The sequence below is a fragment of the Chlorocebus sabaeus genome, chromosome 12, assembly GCF_047675955.1.
Source record: "Chlorocebus sabaeus isolate Y175 chromosome 12, mChlSab1.0.hap1, whole genome shotgun sequence".
Taxonomy (NCBI): domain Eukaryota; kingdom Metazoa; phylum Chordata; class Mammalia; order Primates; family Cercopithecidae; genus Chlorocebus; species Chlorocebus sabaeus.
In genome coordinates this window covers 110,032,657-110,054,263 of record NC_132915.1, presented here as the reverse complement: position 1 = coordinate 110,054,263, position 21,607 = coordinate 110,032,657, and the positions used below count along the sequence as shown (strand labels likewise).

Here is a 21,607-nt window from a genome sequence, read left to right as displayed (position 1 = left end):
TTTCTTTGAGACAGAGTCTCGCTGTGTCACCCAGGCCGGAGTACAGTGGTGCGATCTCAGTTCACTGCAGCTTCCGCCTCCCGGGTTCAAGTGATTCTCCTCCCTCAGCCTCCCAAGTAGCTGGGATTACAGGCACCCGCCACCACGCCTGGCTAATTTTTGTATTTTTAGTAGAGACAGGGTTTCACCATCTTGGCTAGGCTGGTCTTGAACTCCTAACCTCGTGATCCGCACGCCTCGGCCTCCAAAAGTGCTGGGATTACAGGCATGAGCCACCACCCCCAGCCATCATAGTAGTTTTCCAAACTTATAGTAGCACTCCAAAACCTCAAAAGTACTCAAAAACATCGTAGTAGCACTCCAAAACCTCGAAAACAGACAGCTTGGACTAGCTTAAGAAGTATAACCTGAAGATTTTAAAATTTCAGAAATTAGCCTTTAATAAATTGTACCCAACATTTATTTTTATTTAAAAAGATTATGTTTTCCGGACACATAGGTATTTAGATTACTTCTACCCTGCAAGACTCTCGTGAAAATAAAACACTTCAAATAGCTAAGGAGAAAAAAGTCAAAAGAAGAGGAGGAAAAGAAAAGCCAGTTCACAGCATGTGAATTACTTCTGGATGCTCTGGTTCTTGAACGGGCCTGTGCGGCCTCCTCTGTGTATTTGAGCATTCCATGTCTTCAATACCAGACTTGAAAGAAAGAAATTGGAGAAAGCACAGAAACAAGTCTTAAACACGGTGGAAGAGGTGGTGCTGCTAGGCAACTGTGATCAGCCCTGTAGAAAGCAATCACTAATGCAAAGAAGTACAGTGGGCCGGGCGCGGTGGCTCAAGCCTGTAATCCCAGCACTTAGGGAGGCCGAGACGGGCGGATCACGAGGTCAGGAGATCGAGACCATCCTGGCTAACACGGTGAAACCCCGTCTCTACTAAAAATACAAAAAAACTAGCCGGGCGAGGTGGCGGGCGCCTGTAGTCCCAGCTACTCCGGAGGCTGAGGCAGGAGAATGGCGTGAACCCGGGAGGCGGAGCTTGCAGTGAGCTGAGATCCGGCCACTGCACTCCAGCCCGGGCTACAGAGCAAGACTCCGTCTCAAAAAAAAAAAAAAAAAAAAAAAAAAAAAGAAGTACAGTGGGCCGGGCGCGGTGGCTTAAGCCTGTAATCCCAGCACTTTGGGAGGCCGAGACGGGCGGATCACGAGGTCAGAAGATCGAGACCATCCTGGCTAACACGGTGAAACCCCGTCTCTACTAAAAAATACAAAAAACTAGCCGGGTGAGGTGGCGGGCGCCTGTAGTCCCAGCTACTCGGGAGACTGAGGCAGGAGAATGGCGTGAACCCGGGAGGCGGAGCTTGCAGTGAGCTGAGATCCGGCCACTGCACTCCAGCCTGGGCGACAGAGCAAGACTCTGTCTCAAAAAAAAAAAAAAAAAAAAAAAAAAAAAAAAAAAAAGTAGTACAGTGAGGAGTTATACCTGTATGTTGCTTTGATGTCCATTTTGAATATAAGTTTAACTCTCTCACAACAGAAGCGGAGCTCGGTCACCCTCGACACAGTTGACAGTTTTTTTATTGTTGTTTTTGTTTCTGTTTTTGAGACAGAGTCTCACTCTGTTGCCCAGGCTGGAGTGCTATGGCACAATCTTGGCTTAATGCAACCTCCGCCTCCTGGGTTAAGCGATTCTCCTGCCTCAGCCTCCCAAGTGGCTGGGATTACAGGCGTCCGCCATCACACCCAGCTAATTTTTGTATTTTTAGTAGATAATGGGGTTTGGACATGTTGGCCAGGCTAGTCCCGAACTCCTGACCTCAAGTGATCCACCCGCCTCGGCCTCCCAAAGTGTTGGTGTTACAGGCGTGAGCCACTGTGCCTGGACACAGTTGATAGTTCTGCACCTGCAGCACTCCCCCAGTTCCTCAGTGTCTCAATCCAGACATCTGTCTTGTGCCACCGCCTCCTGGTGACCACCTTGCTGTGGGACAGCCGGAACAATCTGCCGGACTGAGGCACCCCCTGTGTGGCTGTGCAAATAGGCCACAGTGATGGCCTCTCAGTCACAGTCGGCCACCACGGACCCTGAGGCCGCCTGTCCTATCCCCACCAATTAGAACCCTTGTGGGAAAGCTGCTTGGGTAACACCCCGGACCCCAGTAAAGGCTTTGGTCATGGGTTGGTCTTTCTCTCTCCCCCTCCCTCTTTCCCTCTCTCCCTCTCCACCCCCGCTCCTCACTGGTGGGAGCGTGGGTGTCCTGGACCATCCCCCGTCATCAGCCCCGAGAGGCACAGCCCTTTCTCTCTGGATCTGGAAGGAGCACGCTGCTTTGATTGCATGTGTCCTGTGCCACTGCCTTCTCTGTGTCCACCTGAGCCACACGCCCCAGCCTCACTCTCCTGTGGGTCCAGCCTCTCCTGGAAGGTGGATGACATGGATATGACCTCTCCAGAGAGAGGCCTCAAGACTAAATTAGAGGAAAATGAGACAAAAAGAGAGAAAAACAGTGGGGAAGGGACATAGGAGCGGGTGAGGGAGGACAGGGGCACTCGTTTCCTCGGTTTGTCGGGCTTCAATGATATTTCTTGAGTTTTACCTGGAAAATCAAGTGATGGAGGCGTAAGTAGACTTCACAGCACAAATACAAACATCAAGAAAGATAATGCATGAAAGTTGGATGAAGACAAGCGAAAGGAAGGGTGAGGAAGATAAAAAAATTAATGATGATACAGTTTCTGCACACGGAAGGAGCAATGCATGCTGTCTCCAGAGGCTTGCCTTCTGCTTCCAGCAGTGCGTGAGTGCATTTATTTTGCTATCGCTGTATGGTTCTGTAGGTCATAGAAGCCCAGCCTAGGTGTCACTGGACTAAAATGGAGGTGTCTGCAGAGTTATGTTCCTTCCCGGAGGCTCCAGGGGGAAACCATTTCCTTTCCTTTTGCAGCTTCTAGAAACTGCTGCATCTGTTGAATCATGGCCCCCTGCTCCATCTTCAAAGGCAGCATGGTGGCATCTCTCTGACCCCTCTGCCAAAGTCACATCTGTCTCTCTCTGGTTACAGCTGGGAAGGGGTCTCCACTTTTCAGGACTTAGATGATTAGATTCACCCACCCAGATTATCCAAGACAGTCTCCCTGAGTCACACTTGCAAAGTCTCTTTTGCAATGAAAGGTAACACTGACAGGTTCCAGACTGTGACATAATCTGGAACACGGATATTTTTGGTGGGGAGAGGGGACCCTTACTCTGTCTTCTGCAGTAGGTTACATATCCTGATCAACCCTTCTGATAAGACAACAAAAACACTGGGAACATATTTGTAATTCCATCAATGAGCTGGTGATAAAGAAACAAAAACAGATGCCGAAGTAAAGGCAGGAATCCAGACAGGTGGGCTGGCTTCCTTATGGGTGTCTGCCCAAATGGGTGAGCTTAAGAGCCAATCTTTATCACTTGAATGGGCGTGCGAGCGAGACAAAACCCAGGGCCTGCCCAAGGCAAGCCCCTCTTTAAAGCAAGGACCCCAACAGGCCTCACCCCCAATGTCGGGAAGAGTAGTAATATACCCACCCACATATACACACTGCCGCCACCACCACCACCAAGGGATTGCAGAGGAAATTCTCTTGTACTTTGACGGTGGAAACAGAACTAACCTGAGAGTACGTGTTACAGATTGCATTGTGCCCCCGCCATCTTGAAACTCTTAACTCTCAATACCTGTGAATGTGACCTTCTTTGGGACTAGGGTCTTTACAGATGTAATCAATTTAAGATGAGGTCATTAGGGTGGACTCCAATCCAGTATGACGGGGGTCCTTGTAGAAAGGGGAAAGTTGGACACAGAGACCTGCACACAGAACACCATGTGAAGATGGCAACAGAGGTTGGGGTGACATATCTACAAGCTAAGGAACATCAAAGATTGCCAGCAACCACCAGGCACTAGGGGAGCAGCATGGAACAGATTCTCCCCTAGAGCCTCCAGAAGGAACCAACCCGGCCGACGCTTGTATCTTGGACTTCTGGCCTCCAGAACTATGAGACAACAAATTGTTGTTCCGGCTATGGAGTGTGTGGTACTTTGCACCACACCAGTAATACAATGTGCAACTCTGATTTGACACCTAAAAATGTTCCAGCCTGAAATTACACTTCCTTTGGTTCTGAAAAACCTGGAGCTAAGAGTTTAAAGTAGAATATGGGGATTTTGGCTCTTCTGGGTGCCTGGAAAAAGGAAATGCACATCCACTTTCAGCCTCAAATAATCCCCAGGGGTAATGTTCTAAGAAACACACATTAACTGTCAAAAAGCATAGATCACACAAGGAAACAAGATGCATTGCACAGAGGCAGCAAAAACCACGGGGTGCAGAATCAGATCCACAGAAGCAGAATACAAAGTAGTTGTGTGTAACGTAGAATAGAAGGGATTGGAAATATGTGTAAAGAGCAAGAAACTCTGAAAATAACCAAGTCAGTTGGGAAAAGATCAAGCAGAACTTCAAGTGCTGCAAAATCTGGGTTGGAACTGGCAGGAAATTGGATTTGGAATGGACACTACATCACATGGTGTGACCCAAAGAAGAGGTGCAGTTGGGGGGACATTTACAAGGCACGCAGGAAGGCCAATGCCACTGCTAGACACACAGTGGGTTTGCATTCCAGAGAAAGATGCTGTCGCCCCCACCCCATGACTACCTTCTTATAGTGGAAGCATGAGAAAATGTCAGGTGGAGGAAACATGGAAATGACTTGAGTTCCGGTGGCTTCTGGGAGTTTTCAAAAAACACCTGCTGCCCAGCCCCCCAGGATCTTGGAGTACAGGGGAACTTGTACCTCCCTTTGCTAAAAGAAGGAAGTTATTGGTCCTGGGGGAAGCTGGATTTTGGAGCAGTCTCTGAGAGAAGGAAAATGGCCCTTGGTGTCTCGCTGTTCATCACAGTGAACTCTCAGGTCAAGCAGCCCTTTTGTACCACAGATATTTATATCACAATGTATGGGTTTAACCTCAGATTAGACGAGAAAGAATCAGTGAACTGGAAAATAGTTCTCATGACATCCCTGACGATGTAGAGATGAAACTAATGAAGATGGAGATGGAAGGAGAAGTTCCAAACGTACATAGAATTTAGACAAATTCCAGAAGAAGAAAGTAAAAGGGATGAGAAAGTAGAATGGATGAGAAGCAATATTTGAAGAGACACTGGGGTTTGTGTCTGCAAGTAAACTTGAGAGGTAATCTAGGTCTTCAGCATAAGGACTGCAACTCTTAGGTGAGTCCCAGTGCTGAACTAGGCCCAGAGACAGTGGACTCGTGGGGCAGGGGCAGAGGAGAATGCAACATACTGAGACACCAGCTGGGGCAGCCAAGAGGGTTCTGGCATCAGCCCTCCCCTAACCCTACGCTGCACAGCTTGTGGGTCTAAAAGAGACCCCTTTCTTCCACTTGAGGAGAGGACAAGGAAGAGTGGGGAGGACTTTGTCTTGCATCTTGGATACCAGCTCAGCCACAGCAGGATAGGGCACTGGTCAGAGTCACGAGGCCCCTGTTCCAGGTCAAGTTCCCAGATGACATTTCTAGACACACCCTGGGTCAGAAGGGAACCTGCTACTTTGAAGTAAAGGACCCAGTCTTGGAAGCATTCTCAATCACCTGCTAACTGAAGAGCCCTCGGGCCCTGAATAACCAGCAGTGATACCCAGGCACTATGTTGAGGGCCTTGGGCGAGCCTCTGAGACTTGCTGGCTTCTGGTACCAGCATGGCCACAGTGGGGTAGAGCACCAAGTGGGCTACTGGAGTGCTCAATTCCAGGACTTGACTCTTGGACAGCATTTCTGGATGTGCCCTGGGCCAGAGGAGAGCCCATTGCCCTGAACGGTGAGTCCCAGGCCAGGTAGCATTCACCACGAGCTGACTTAAGAGACCTTGGGTCTTAAGGGAACACTGGCTGGTAGTCCTCACGGCCTGGGGTGGTGGTGACTATGGGGTGAGGCTCCTCTGCCTTTGGAAAGGAGAGGGAAGAGTGGGAAGGACTGTTTCTTGTGGTTTGAGTGCCAGCTCAGCCACAACACAATAGAACACCAAGTAGACTTCTAAACTTTTTAATGCTAGTCCCGGACTCCCAGATGGCACCTCTGGACACACCTGAGGCCTAGGGGACCTTGCCATCCTGAAGGGAAAGACACAGGCCTAGCTGGCTTTGCCACCTGCCGATTGTAGAGCTCCAGGGCCTTGAGTGAACATAGGCAATAGCCATGGAGTTTATAGCAGGCCTTGGGCAAGACCCAGTGCAGTCATAGTGGTGGTGGTCACAGGGGTGCTTTTGTCACTCCATCCCTAGCTTTAGGTGACTCAGAACAGAGAGAGAGAGAGAGAGAGAGAGAGAGAGAGAGAGAGACTCGTTGTTTGGGAGAAAGAGAGGGAAGAGAACAAGAGTCTTTGCCTGATAATCTAGAGAATTCTCCTGGATCTTTTCCAAGACCATCAAGTCAGTGCCTCTATGAGTCTGCAAGAACCACAGAGTTACTAAGCTTGGGGTGTCCCCTAAAGCAGATACAGCTTAGATCATGCATCCAAGTCTTTTCAAAATCCGGAAAGCCTTCCCAAGAAGGGTGGCTACAAATAAGCCTGGACAAAGAAGACTATAATAAATACCTAACTCTTCAATACCCAAATGCCAAAAAACATCTGCTAGCATCAACCCCATCCAGGAAAACATGACCTCACCAAATGAACTAAGTATAAGGCACCAGGAACCAATTCTGGAAAAACAGAGATATGTGACCTTTCAGACAGAGAGTTCAAAATAGCTGTGTTGAGGAGACTTAAAGAAACTCAAGATAAACACAGAGAAGGAATTCAGAATTATATCAGAAAAATTTAACAAAGATACTGAAATAATTTAAAAGAATCAAGCAGAAATTCTGAAGCTGAAAAATGCAGTTGGTATACTGAAGAATGCACCAGGGTCCTTAAACATCAGAATTGATCAAGCAGAAGAAAGCCTTCGTGAGCTCGAAGATAGGCTATTTGAAAATACACAATCAGAGGAGACAAAAAAGAATAAAAGCAATGAAACACACATACAGGATCTAGAAAATAACCTCAAATGGGGCAAATCTGAGTTATTAGCCTTAAAGAGGAGGTAGAGAAACATATAGGGGTAGAAAGTTATTGAAAGGGATAATAGAGAACTTCTCAAACCTAGAGAAGGAGATCAATATCCAAGTACAAGAAGGTTATAGAACACCAAACAGATTTAACCCAAAGAAAACTACCTCAAGGCATTTAATAATCAAACTCCCAAAGGTCAAGGATAAAGAAAAGATCCTAAAAGCTGCAAGAGAAAGGAAACAAATAACATACAATGGGGCTCCAATACGTCTGGTGGCAGACTTTTCAGTAGAAACCTTACAGGCCAGGAGACAGTGGCATGACATATTTAAAGTGGTGAAAGAAAAAAAAAAAAAACCCTTTTACTCTAGAATAGTATATCCAGTGAAAATATCCTTCAAACATGAAGGAGAAAGACTTTCCCAGACAAACAAAAGCTTAGGGATTTCACCAACACCAGACCTGTCCTACAAGAAATGCTAAAGGGAGTAATTTGATCAGAAGGAAAAGGACATTAATAAGCAATAAATGATCACTGGAAGGTACAAAACTCACTAGTGATAGTAAGTACACAGAAGAACACAATATTATAACACTGTTAACTGTGGTGTATAAACTACTCTTACCCTAAGTAGAAAGATGAAACAATGAACCCATCAAAAAGAATAACTACAACAACTTTTCAGGACATACTTAGTATAATAAAATATAAATAGAAACAACAAAAAGTTAAAAAAAAAATGGGGACAAAGTTGAGGCACAGAGTTTTTATTAGTTTTCTTTTTGTTTGTTCATTTATGCAGATAGTGTTAAGTTGTTATCAGGTTAAAATCATGGGTTATAAGATAGTATTTGCAAGTCTCATGGTAACCTCAAACCAAAAAATATACAATGGGTACACAAAATATAAAAAGCAAGAAATAAATCATATCTCCAGAGAAAATCACCTTCACTAGAGGAAGACAGGGAGGAAAGATAGACGGAGAAGACCACAAAACAACCAGAAAACAAATCAAAATGGCAGGAATCAGCCCTTACTTATCAATAATAACATTGAATGTAAATGGACTAAACTCTCCAAACAAAAGACATAGACTGGCTGAATGGATGAATAAACATAACCATTGATCTGTTGCCTACAAGAAACATATTTCACCTATAAAGACACACATAGATTTAAAATAAATGGATGGAAAAAGATATTCCATGGAAACCAAAGAGCAGGAGTTGCTATACTTACATCAGACAAAATAGATTTCAAGACAAAAACTGTAATAAGAGACAAGAGACAAAGGTCACTATATAATGATAAAGGGGCCAATTCAGTAAGAGCATACTTTCAAAGTCATTCTATGAGGCCAGTATTACCCTGATACTGAAACCAGACAAAGACACGTCATAAAAAGAAAACGACAGGCCAGTATCTCTGATGAATATTGATATAACAGTCCTCAGTAAAATACTAAAACCAAATTCAGCAATACATTAGAAAGATCATTCATCACGACAAAGTGGGATACATCATATGCAAATGGTTCAACACATGCAAATCAGTCAACGTGATACATATCAACAGAATGAAGAATATAAACCACATGATCATTTCAACTGCTGCTGAAAAAGCATTTAATAAAATTCAATGTCCCTTCATAATTAAAAATAAAAATTAAAAAAACTGGGGATAGAAGGGCCAGGCTCGGTGGCTTACACCTGTAATCCCAGCACTTTGGGAGGCTGAGGTGGGTAGATCATGAGGTCAGGAGATCAAGACCATCCTGGCTACATGGTGAAAACCTGTCTCTACTAAAAATACAAAAAATTAGCCAGGTGTGGTGGCGGGCGCCTGTAGTCCCAGCTACTCAGGAGGCTGAGGTAGGGGAATGGCGTGAACCTGGGAGGCAGAGTTTGCAGTGAGCTAAGATCACGCCACTGCACTCCAGCCTGGGCGACAGAGCGAGACTCCACTAAAAAAAAAAAAAAAAAAAGAAGAAGAAAAAAGAAAAAAACTGGGGATAGAAGGAACATACCTCAACATAATAAAAGCCATATACAAAAGACACACAGCTAGGATGGGAATGAACTGAATGGGAAAAAACTGAAACCCTTTCCTCTAAAATCTGGAATGTGACAAGGATGCCACTGTCACCACTGTTATTCAACATAGTACTAGAAGTCATAGCTAGAACAATCAGACAAGAGAAAGATGTAAAGGGCATCTATATGGGAAAGGTAGAAGTCAAATTAACTTAGTTGTACACTTTAAAATAACTTAGTGTAATTAGATTGTTGGTAACTCAAAGAATAAATACTTGAGGGGATTTATACCCCATTCTCCATCATGTGCCTATTTCATATTGCATAACTGTATCAAAGCAGCTCACGTACCCCATAAATATATACACTTACTGTGTACCCACAGAAATTAAAAATAAAATAAATCTTCAAAAAAGAGAAATTCTGAAAAGTCAAAGACAAAGAAATAACTTTGAAAGTAGTAAGGGAAATGCAATTCATCACATACAAGGAAACCCCTGGAAGATTATCAGTGAATTTCTCAGAAGAAATCTCACAGGCCAGGAGAGAGTGGGATCATATATTCACAGGGCTGAAAGGATAAAACTGTCAACCTTGGGAAAGATGTCCAGAGATGAAGGAGAGATAAAGGCTTTCCCAAATAAACAAAAACTGTGGGAGTTCATTATCACTGCCTTAGAAGAAATGCTAAAGGGAGTTTTTCAAGTTGAAATGAAAGGACAGTAACAACATGAAGACAAAAAAGTATAAAAACTCTGTATAGACAAAAATATAGTCAAAGTGGGAGTACTCTGCTACTGTGTCTTAGTCCATTTTGCACTGCCGTAACAGGATGACACGGACTGGGTAATTTTATAAAGAATAAAAATGTATTTCTCGCAGTTTTGGAAACTGGGAGGTCCAAGATCAAGGCATCAGCATCTGGTGTCTGGTGAGGACCTTCTTGCTACATTCTCACATGGCAGAGGCAGAGGGTAGAAGAGCAAAAGGGGATAAACTTCTTCCATCAAGCCCTTTTATAATGGCAGTCATCATGGCCTAAACACCCCAGAGGACACACTTCCCAATACTGTTGCATTGGAGATTCAATTTTAATATGAATTTTGTAGAAGACAAAAACATCCAAAGCATAGCATATTGTAATGGTGACACATAAGTTATTTTGAACTCTAATATAAAATTAAAAGATAAAAAATTTAAAAATAATTATAGCAATAATTTGTTAATGGATACACAATATATAAAAGATGTAAAGTGTGACCCCAATAACACAAAATGTGGGAGAGGGGAAATTAAAGTGTAGAGTTTTTGTATGTGGCTAAAGTTTAGTTGTTATCAGCTTAAAATAAACTGTTATAAAATGTTGTACATAAACCTCCTGGTAACCACAAAGAAAAATAACTGTAGTAGACCCACAGAAGATAAAACGGAATCAAAGATACCACTACAAAAAAAAAAAAAAAAAAATCTCACAAAGACAGTGAGAGAGGAAGAAAGGAATGAGACTACAAAACAATCAGAAAACAATTAACAAAATGGCAGTAGTCAGTCCCTACCTATTAATAATTACTTTAAATGGATTAAATTATCTACTCAGAAGCCACTAAGCAGCTGAATGGATTAAAAAACAAAACAAAACAAAATCCAACTATATGCTGCTTATGAGATACTTGGTTTAGCTTTAAGGACATAGATAAGCTGGAAAATGTTATTCTATCCAAATGGGAAGCAAAAGAGAACATAAGTGGCTAACTTATATCAGACAAAATAGACTTTAAATCAAAACTGTCCCAAGAGACAAAGACAGTTGTTATGTAATGATGAATGGATCAATTCATCAAGAGGATATAACAATTCAAAAAATATACATACTAGGCCAGGCGCGGTGGCTTACGCCTAAAATCCCAGCACTTTGGGAGGTCGAGGCAGGTGGATCACGAGGTCAGGAGCTTGCGACCAGACTGGCCAATGTGGTGAAACTCTGTCTCTACTAAAAAAATACAAAAATTAGCTGGGTGTGGTGTCACGCACCTGTAGTCCCAGCTACTCAGGAGGCTGAGACAGAAGAATCACTTGAACCAGAGAGGCAGAGGTTGCAGTGAGCCGAGATCACGCCACAACACTCCAGCTTGGGTGACACAGCAAGACTCTGTCTCAAAAAAAAAAAATATATATATATATATATATATATATGTATATACACACACATATATACATATATACACACATATATACATATATACATATATATACACACACATATATACATATATATATACACCCAACATGGGAGCACCCAACTATGTAAAGCAAATATTGACATAACTGAAGGGAAAATAGATTACGATAATCGTAAAGGACTTCAACACTTTAAACAGTGGACAGATTATCCAGCTGGAAAATCAATAAGAAAACAGGAGACTTGAGCAACATTACAGACCAAATGGCCCCAACAGATAGATTCAGAACATTCCATCCAATGGCAGCAGAACACACATTCTTGCAAAGTGCACATGGAACATTCTCCAGGAAAGATCCTATGTTAGCTCACAAAACAAGTCTTAACACAGTTAAGAAGACTGAAATCATATCAAGTATCGTTTCCAACCACAATGGTATGAAACTAGAAATCAATAACACGAGGAAAAGTGGAAATTTTACACATAGGCGGAAATTTAACAACACACTCCTGAACAACTAATGAGTGGAATACGAAATCAAAAGGGAAATAAAATAATATCTTGAGGCAAATGAAAATGGAAACACCACAACCAAACCTCATAGGATGCAGCAAAAGTGATTCCAGAAGTTTAGAGGAATAAATGCCTACATTAAGAATGATCTGAAATAAAAAACTTAACTTCACACCTCAAGGAACTATAAAATGAGGAACAAATTAAGCCCAAAGTTAGCAGAAGGAAAGAAAGAAAGATTAGAGCAGAAATAAATGAAATACAGACTTAAGAAACAAGAGACAGGATCAACAAAGCTAAGAGTTGAGTTTTTTTGAAAAGGTTAACAAAACCCACAAACCTTAGGCTAGACTAAAAAAAAAAAAGACTCAGATAAATAATAAAATTATAAGTGAAAGAGGAAAGATTACAACTGATACCAAAGAAATATACGAGATTATAATAGACAACTATGCCAACAAATTGGATAACCTAGAAATGAATAAATTGCTGGAAGCAGACAGCCAACCAAGACTGATTCACAAAAAAACTAGAAAATTGGACGGGGCACAGTGACTCACGCCTGTAATCCTAGCACTTTGGGAGGCCAAGGCGGGTGGATCACCAGAAGTCAGGAGACCAGCCTGGCCAACATGGCAAAACCCCATCTCTATTAAAAATACAAAAATTGGCCAGGCATGGTGGTGCAACCTGTAATCCCAGCTACTCAGGAGGCTGAGGAAGGAGAATCACTTGAACTTGGGAGGTGGAGATTGCAGTGAGCTGAGATCCAGCCTGCGTGATGGGAGCAAGACTCCACCTCAAAAAAAAAAAAAAAAAAAAAAAACCCAAAAAAACAAAAAAACAAACAAAAAAAAACCCACACACACAAAACAAAACAAACAAACAAACAAAAACTAGAAAATCTGAACAGACCAATAATGAGTAAGGAGATTGAATCGGTAATCAAACGCCTCCCAAAAAATAATGGCCCAAGATATCTGATTTCTTTGCTGGTGAATTCCGCCAAGCATTTAAGAAAGAATTAATGCTGATTCTTCTCAAACTCTTCCAAAAAATTCAAGAGGAAGGAACACTTCCAAACTCATTTCATGAAGTCAGAATTACCCTGATACCAAAGCCAGACAAGGACATCACAAGAAAAGAAAATTATGGGCCAATATCCTTGATGAACAGAGATGCAAAAATCCTCACCAAAATATTAGCAAACCAAATTCAACAGCGCATTAAAAAGATCATGCACCATGATCAAGTGGATTTTATCCCTGGTGGAGGTGACTTCTTTGAGGTGGTAGCCCCTCTGTTGGTGTGGTCTAGAGCCAGACTGAAGGAAATTTACTCAGGGAAATTTACAAGGCTTCTGTGAAACTGACATGGCAGGGCTTCTAACCTTTGGTTCCAAGATGGGAAAACTAAGTCTCAGCAAAGGGAGAGGAGAGGAGACCAGCCGAGATCATACAGGACCTTGTCTTGGCCTCCTTGTCCCGACTCTGGCCCCTCCAGAGCTGTGACTACTAGTCCCCCAGAGGGGGAGACAGCTTTTCCACCTCTCCCAGACCTGAGCTGGGTGCTAACAGGCCCTGCTGGATGAAAATCCTGTGATGCTAACAGACAGCTAACAGGTCAGGGCCGGCGCCCTGCCACCACCCCTTGTCCAAAGTGCAGGGTCACTGTGCTACCCTCTTGGCTTGTAACAGTTTTGCAACAGCTGCCGCTTGTCTTTGAATGCAGGGACAGGAGAAGTGTGGGGTACCTGGCCACTACCCTGGGGCTGTGGTGTCTGCTGTGTCTCTCTCCCATGCACCTGCACCTCCAGGGCTCCTGGGAGAACTTGGGCCATGCTCCTTCCTTGCCCTCTTGAGCTCGTTTGTCACCCTGTTGGGTGAGCACAGCCCTAGCTCAGACCGCTGGGCAAGTCACACCATCTGAAGAGGAGGTCCTCTGCCCCAGGACCCCCACACCACCCCAGGCAAGCCTCAAACTGGTGGGGCCAGCTTTCCACTAGGCAGCCAGGGGCCTAAGCCAGTGGGCCCTTTGCCTTTGAGGCAGGGACTGAGAATGGTGTCAGCACGTGGTCAGGCCCAGAGCCCAGGCCCCGTCCTCTAAGAGGTCCTCCTGGATTCCCTGCTGGAAGGAAGCCAGCCTCGTGGTGTCATGCCTCTCCCTGGATCTGTCTGCTTCGTGGACCCTGAGCCCCTCGAGGGCAGGGGCTGGATCTATCGGTTAGATGTCACTATCGGTTTCCCAGCAGTGCTTTGCATACATTAGGCATTCAGTAAATGTAGAGGATAGACAAGCTGGCAGCAAGACAGTCGGGCATCCTCGGTGCGAATAACACAACAATTTGATTGGTATTAATTACAGCGGTTTAGTATGTGATCTCTTCCGGTATTGGCAGCTGGCATCACTATAGTGTTAACAGACTGCCATTGAAATACCCCTGTCTTTGATCCAGTGTGAAGAGGAGATCTTACTTTACATCAGCACCTGTTTTGATTCTTTGGGCATCCAGAGGTGTATTCTTTTTTTTTTTTTTTTTTTTTTTTTTTGAGACGAAGTCTCCCTCTGTCACCCAGACTGGAGTGCAGTGGCCAGATCTCAGCTCACTGTAAGCTGCACCTCCCGGGTTTACACCATTCTCCTGCCTCAGCCTCCCGAGCAGCTGGGACTACAGGTGCCCGCCACCTCGCCCGGCTAATTTTTTGTATTTTGTAGTAGAGACGGGGTTTCACTGTGTTAACCAGAATGGTCTCGATCTCCTGACCTCATGATCCGCCCATCTCGGCCTCCCAAAGTGCTGGGATTGCAGGCGTGAGCCACCGTGCCTGACCCAGAGGTGTATTCTTTCTGGATTTCTTTCTGGATTTCTTCTTTCTGGATTTCTTCTTTCTGGATTTCTTTCTGGATTTCTTTCTGGATTTCTTCTTTCTGGATTTCTTTCTGGATTTCCTCCACACCCCTCTTCTGGGTGTCCACTTCTGCCTGGGAATGGGTAACTTGCCCCAGCTCAGAGTCAGGCTGCGGCATCCAGTCTGCCCCCCCCACCAGCTTGCTGTGTGGCCCCCTCCCTGAGCACTGCTGTCCCCAACAGTCACTGGAGGCTGGAATCCCTGCCCTGGGGCCTACGTACCATGCAGTAAAAGAGCCAGTGGCTCCTGGGCCTCTCCCCAAACACGGGAGGGATCTGGGAGCTCAGGAGAGCACGACACAGACAGAACAGGAGCCCCTGTCCCTGGGAAGCTGACCCAGGCCTTCTCACCCGCCTCTGAAGGCAGCGAGTGCCCTGTGCCTGGGGGTGAGCAAACTGGGACATGTGCTGAGATGACCTCACCAAAGGAGCCTTCCTGCAATGGACAGGCCCCTGGCCCAAGCTGCTGCTGACCCCACATTTCCTGCCCACCCTGCCTGTGCATAGCTCCTTTTGGGCATGGGGAGCTCAGGCAGGCTCCAGCAGGCAGGGGTGCCTGGGTTCACTGCAGCGACCCTGAGGCCTCTGTTTCAGAGACGAGGAAACGAGGGTTGGAGCGGGAGGTTGACTGCCAGGTCGCCTACGGGTAATGGGGCATGGGGTTTACAGCCCTGCTCTGCCACCCTCAGAGGGAGCTGCCCACTGGGCTGGCCCAGAAGCCCCCACTGAGCTGGCCAAGAAGCCGCGGCGGTGGGCGGTGCGCTCCGCCCAGATCCTGGGCGGCGACATGGGGCTGGCAGCAAGGCCAGGGGGCGGGGGAAGCCTGGGGTTCCGGCCAGGCCACTGCTTGGGAAGCAAGAAGGTGAAGGCACCTCCGCTGGGCCAAGCACTCTTAGGGCCGAGGGGCGCTGCAGCTGACGAGAGGCACTTGGAGGTACAACCCCAGGGAGGGACAAGGCTGGGGCCTCCCCTATGTGGGCGGGGCTGGGCCTGGCCGGAGCTGGCTGGGATCTTCCCCCTGCCTGTGGCTGCAGGGACCATCCAGTTGGGTGAGCAGGACCAGGATTCACCATATGGGCAGCTGCCTCCCCGCCCCCCACCGCTCCTCCCCACAACAATCTGCCTTCCCGCCCCAGGCGAAGGTGCCGGGCGCTCTCCTCGCTTGACCCCCACCACCCCCTCAGCCTGGGAGGAGGAGGGCGTTCCTGGGTTCCCTGCTTTGCAGTGAGGTTAAGTTGTTGCTCAAGGCCCCAGTCCTGTGACAAAACCCCCACCGTCTGTCTGATCCCAAGCCCAGGGCTGTCCTCAGCCCTCACTCCTGGGAAGCTGACTCAGGGGCGGGAGAGAGTTGGAGCGGGCAGGAGAGCGGGTTAATGTGGAGGCAGCTGTTTCCAGGGAGGTGGCAGGCAGGAGGGGCTCCGGGTTGTCTCCACTGGGGCCGCTGCCAGTCCCCAGCCCCTTGTCTGGCAGTCCCGAGAGCCCTGACTGTCCAGACAGGTGGCGAAGGGGCACGTGGCAGCCTCTGGCGCCAGCAGCCGTTGCGTTGGGCACAGTCCGAAGGAGGAGAGAGACTTTTGCCCAGAGCTGACCAGGTGTACTGTGCCGTGCAGCACCGTGGTGGGGGGTGGGGCAGGGGTGTTCAGCCTTGGAGAACCTTCCTCGGTGCCACTCAAGCTGGCTTTCCCCTTGTAGGGCACCACTTCTGGGGGCTCCTGGAAGACTGTGGACCTTCAAGCACTGAAGGTATGTACAGACACGTGCAGGGCGCATACCTCCTTGTCTGGGGCCACCTCTGCAGGCAGGAGACAGACAGGCTGACACACTGAGGGCTGAGAGGCTGAGGACAAGCTCCAACCCCTCCTCACTCCCCTCGCCACTCCGAGCAGACTCCCTGCTCCCTCCCTGGGGATAGGGCGCTGGGGCAGGGGATAGAGGGCCGCCCTGACCTGCCTGAGAGCTGAGATCCCCCTCACATCCCCCACTGTCCCTAGGACAGGGTTCTGCACCTCGTCAGGCTTGGGCAGTGCCCACAGCTCAGGTGGGACAGGGTGTGGCAGTGGGTCCTGAGTCCCCCTGGGATGGTCAGAAGAGGGGGCAGGAGAGAGTCCCTGGCACGGCCACATGGAGGCCCTGTGACCCTGGTCACCTCAGGGAGCCTCTCCATGCGTCAGACTCCCCCGCTGTGAAGTATGTGTCTATAGGTGTTCAACGAGAGCGAACGTGCACAGCATATGGTCCACTCTTGAAAAACGAGGCTGACTTTCTCAGCTAATTACATCAATCGTTCATACTGATGTAGGTGGCACAGCACTTCACACCTCAGATCACAGCCACATCCCTTTCACTTTTCCTGCGGATCCCAGAAAAGGGCAGTGGAGGTCCACGTTGGGCAGGACACCACCCCACCCCTCCATTGATGGCTGTTGTGAGACCTCGGTTCTTAACTTCTTAGTTTAAAGAATTTAGGCCGGGCACAGTGGCTCATGCCTGTAATCCCAGCACTTTGGCAGGCCGAGGCACGCGGATCACCTGAAGTCAGGAGTTCAAGACCAGCCTAGCCAACATGGTGAAACCCTGTCTCTACTAAAGATACAAAAATTAGCCAGGCATGGTGGCATGCACCTGTAATCCCAGCTACTCAGGAGGCTGAGATGAGAGAATCGCTTGAACCCAGGAGGCAGAGGTTGCAGTGAGCCGAGATCATGCCACTGCACTCCAGCCTGAATGACAGAGTGAGACCCTTTCTCAAAATTAAAAAAAAAAAAAAAAGAATTTAAACATGAGACACACAGCAAAAGAGCTGCAGCATAGAGTGATTTATTGCAAAGGAAAAAGAACATTTTGAAAGTTAGGTGCAGAAAAGACAGTGCACCCTGGGAGAGAGTGGATTTGGGGGGCTGCTCCTAAGGGTGAGGCAGTGTTGATGATTGCTGGAGAAACCCCCTTTCAGGGAGTCTTCCACAATTATTCATAAGCGGGTGGAAACAGAGGTTACTAGGAAACATGTGATGGCGGGTCCTCTGGGTGCACATGAGGTAGCTGTACATGCTTGTTCATACGTCACATGTCTCATTAGCATCTTTTTTTTTTTTTTTTTTTTTTTTTTGAGACGGAGTTTCACTGTTGTTGCCCAGGCTGGAGTGCAATGGCGCAGTCTTGGCTCACTGCAGCCTCCACCTCCCAGGTTTAAGCAATTCTCCTATCTCAGCCTCCTGAGTAGCTGGAATTACAGGCATGCACCACCACACCTGGCTAATGTATTTTTAGTAGAGACGGGGTTTTCTCCATGTTGGTCAGGCTGGTCTCGAACTCCTGACCTCAGGTGATCCGCCTGCCTTGGCCTCCCAAAGTGCTGGGATTACAGGTGTGAGTCCCCAAACCCGGCCTCATTAGCATCTTAAAATCTCCACCCAGGGGTGTGTTTTTTACTATTAGAATGAGCAAAGGGTCAGTTTGAGGACAGGTGAAATCAATGCGCGCATGCCCTCTCCAGGGGAAAGGCCCTACTGCAGACAGCTTTGCTTGAACGAGCTCAGTTACAACGCAAACGTGGAGGCTGATTGTATTGATTGCACAGTCACTACGGTTGCTGCGTCCCCAGGACATGATGACTCCTTTGACTGCCTGTCCTGCCTCACCCGCACCCAAGGAGACATCCGTTTTCATCAGCGCCTTCTCTCCTGAGAAGGAGGGCTCTCTCTTGCATTCTCATTGTTATTGGATTTTTCTGGCTGGGGAGATCTGGGAGGGCTTCCTGAAGGAGGAGGGATTTGGGGTAGGTCAGCTGGGATGGAGCAGAGGGGAGGAAGGCCTGTTAACCTAGCTTCTGAGCCCCTACTCTGCAATCCCAGTGGCCCCAAGGGAGCAGAGCCCGGACACCACATCCTTCATCAGCTTCTGCCTTAGGTCCCACCGAGCTTTGGGGCTGATGAGGGAGCAACACCTCTTGTCTGGGTTTGGGAGGGGCCTGCCCAGGAGGAGGCACTGGCTCCAGGCTTGGGGGTTGGGTGCCGCATCTCAAGGCTGCCTGCTGATACCGTGTGGCCACTGCTGTAGCATCCACGGTGCCTCTCCCTCCTCCTGGCTCTCTGTCTGGGAGTGCAAGTGACTCCATCCCTCAACACAGCCCCCGCCTTGCCTTGCTGTGCCACCACCACCGCCGCCTCTGGGCACTCCCCCAGGTCCCATCCCCACACCACAGGACCTGGGGTCTGCCCCAGCACATACCTGTGGGGTCCCAGGGCTGCATGGTCCCTCAGAAGCATCTTGAGCTCTGAAAGGGCTCTCGAGGCTGGCGGGACGGCCCCTCCCAGCCCCAGCCTCTCGCTCTCTGCGACCTGGGGGTGAGCGTCCCTGAGACCAGAGCTCCTCCTTTCCAGCTGTTGGTCCTCTGTCCTCAGTCCCCTCCCCGTCCTCTCTGCCTGGCCTCATGAGGCAGCCCGCTTTCCTCAGGTCTCACTTTGGACCTCTGCCAGCCACGTCAACCACGCTTCTCTGCCTCCCCTTGTGGCCCCGACCCCCACTCCTACCCAGAGCTTGGCGCTCCCTGTCTTTTCTGTGGGCTGGCAGAGACCTATCCTCACCGTGGTTGCCCCTGGGCACTGACAGCCTGCTGCCTACCAGGTCCTTAAAAATACACACAGAATGAATGAATGAATAAATGAATGAATGCATGCATGACACGGGGAAGCGGCAGGAGGAAAGTCCTGGGAGGTAACACCATAGGGCCCTTATTCCCCTGGGTACTCAGCACAGCCCCCACCACGTCCCCTCTGCACCCCACCCAGCTCTGATTTTCTCCCCAGCTCCCTGCTGTGCTGAGGCCCGGAGCCCCCATGGCCTCACTGAGCCGAGCCCTGCGTGTGGCTGCTGCCCGCCCTCGCCAGAGCCCTACCCAGGGCCTGGGGCCATGTCACCTGTCCAGCGCATCTGGCCCCACAGCCGAGAAGAGTGTGCCGTATCAGCGGACCCTGAAGGAGGGACAAGGCACCTCGGTGGTGGCCCAAGGCCCGAGTCGACCCCTGCCCAGCACAGCCAACGTGGTGGTCATTGGTGGAGGCAGCTTGGGCTGCCAGACCCTGTACCACCTGGCCAAGCTGGGCATGAGTGGGGCGGTGCTGCTGGAGCGGGAGCGGCTGACCTCTGGGACCACCTGGCACACGGCAGGTAGGGACCAGGGGCCAGGTAGGGCCAGGGAGGGATAGGACATAGCGAGGGGCCACAGTCCCTTGCTAGCTGAGACAGTTCTGGGTTCACAACCACTAGCCTGGGGAAGAGACCCTGGGGAAGGTCTCTTCCTTGCAGATGGGTGGAGCTGGGGGTACCGCTTGCCCTCCGAGTCTCTCAAGAGCTGTGGTGGGAGGAGGAAGTAGATGCTGCTTGTGTGGCCTGGAGAGTGAAGCTGGGACCAAGGCCGGAAACTCCAGGCAGCTGTCCAGAGAGCAGAAGCCCCTTTCCCAAACAGAGCCACCAGGATTGAGGGCATCCCAGGGAGTGGAGGAGGACAGATGGAGACCTTTGGGGGTGAAGCAGACCTGTGTCCTCCATGAGCACCAGAGGCTACTACAGTTCTCATTCTCCTAACTAGCCAGTGGGCATACATTAAGCACCTATGGTGTGCATGTCCCAGGACAGCCAACCTTCTGCCTTCACCCTTTCAACCATGGGTGTCCTGGTAAACTGGATCTCCTGACTTGCAGTGTTGGCCAGTTTCTGTGGTATAAACACTCCCACCTCGGCCAATAGCAAGCCACCAGTATGAGGTCACTGACTGTGGAGCTGGGAAGAGGTTTATCCCCGGGCTCCTGAGAGCTGATGCGAGCCGGCTCCCACACGCCACGGCTCCAACCGTTGCTCTTGCCTTCTCACCGGCCCCTAGCTGGGCTGTCATAGCCCCTTCCCTGACACTTCATCAGCCACACCCCTGGCCCGCCACCTCTCAGACTCAGCTGCTGGAGGGCACCCTTTGTTGGGAAGAGTGCAGATTTAGGCTTCATTCAGTAGTGTGTCGGTGTCCTGGTGCCCCCACTCACCTGCTCTGTGGCCTTGGCCACAGAACTGTTGGTGCCACTTGAACTTGATCGATAAGAGAATCACGCCCTCCTCATAGGACAACAGGCTTAGCACGGGGCTTGGCACACAGTAGGTGCTCCAAAAATGGGGGCCTTTGCTATGTCACTCTCTGAGCTGCCCAAGGGCGAGACCTCCCTCACATTCATCTTGGTCCCGTTATTTCCTGCTCAACAACCTCTCCAGGCCCCTCAGGGCCTGCAGAGAAAGACCCTGCAGAGAAAGACACCCATGGTTGAATATCAGGGTATCTCCAGATATTCATAGGGGGGAAGGAGGTGCAGTCCCCTCCCTGGGGAGTGATGGCACCCACCCTCCCGGGCAGGCTTGCTGTGGCAGCTGCGACCCAGTGATGTGGAGGTGGAGCTTCTGGCCCACACTCGGCGTGTGGTGAGCCGGGAGCTGGAGGAGGAGACGGGACTACACACGGGCTGGATCCAGAACGGGGGCCTCTTCATCGCGTCCAACCGGCAGCGTCTGGACGAGTACAAGAGGCTCATGTCGGTGTGTGTTCCCTGCGGGGGGCAAAGAGGGGGACTTGGGTGGGTGGGTGCACTTCCTGGGGGGTCATATTGGTGGGTGCACGCCCTGTGGGGGGTAGGGTGGGCTCCCTGTGAGGATGGAGGTACGGGGGGCTCATGTCCGTGTGCGCATCCCCTGAGGGGCTGGGGGTGGGGGGTTCGTGGGGATGAGTCTGCCTCCTGCGGGGTCAGGGGTGGGGCTCATGTCGGTAGGCACCCTTCTGCCGCGAGAGAGAGGACATGCCACAGGGAAGGAGCCCCG

General features: G+C 48.9%; 1 protein-coding gene across 2 annotated transcripts in view; it reads left to right on the top strand.

The window, feature by feature from the left end:
• Positions 1–15,564: 15,564 nt before the first annotated feature.
• SARDH (sarcosine dehydrogenase) overlaps positions 15,565–21,607 on the top strand; it is a 78,244-nt gene continuing 72,201 nt past the window's right edge. For both annotated transcript variants that reach the window (XR_005236614.2, XM_008005754.3), the window contains exons 1-4: positions 15,565–15,689; positions 16,448–16,498; positions 19,561–19,921; positions 21,150–21,328. Coding sequence is in view for 1 of the 2 variants with exons in the window: in XM_008005754.3 (XP_008003945.3) it covers positions 19,591–19,921; positions 21,150–21,328 (510 nt within the window). In the remaining variant the exon portion in view is untranslated. The remainder of the gene's footprint in view (positions 15,690–16,447; positions 16,499–19,560; positions 19,922–21,149; positions 21,329–21,607) is intronic.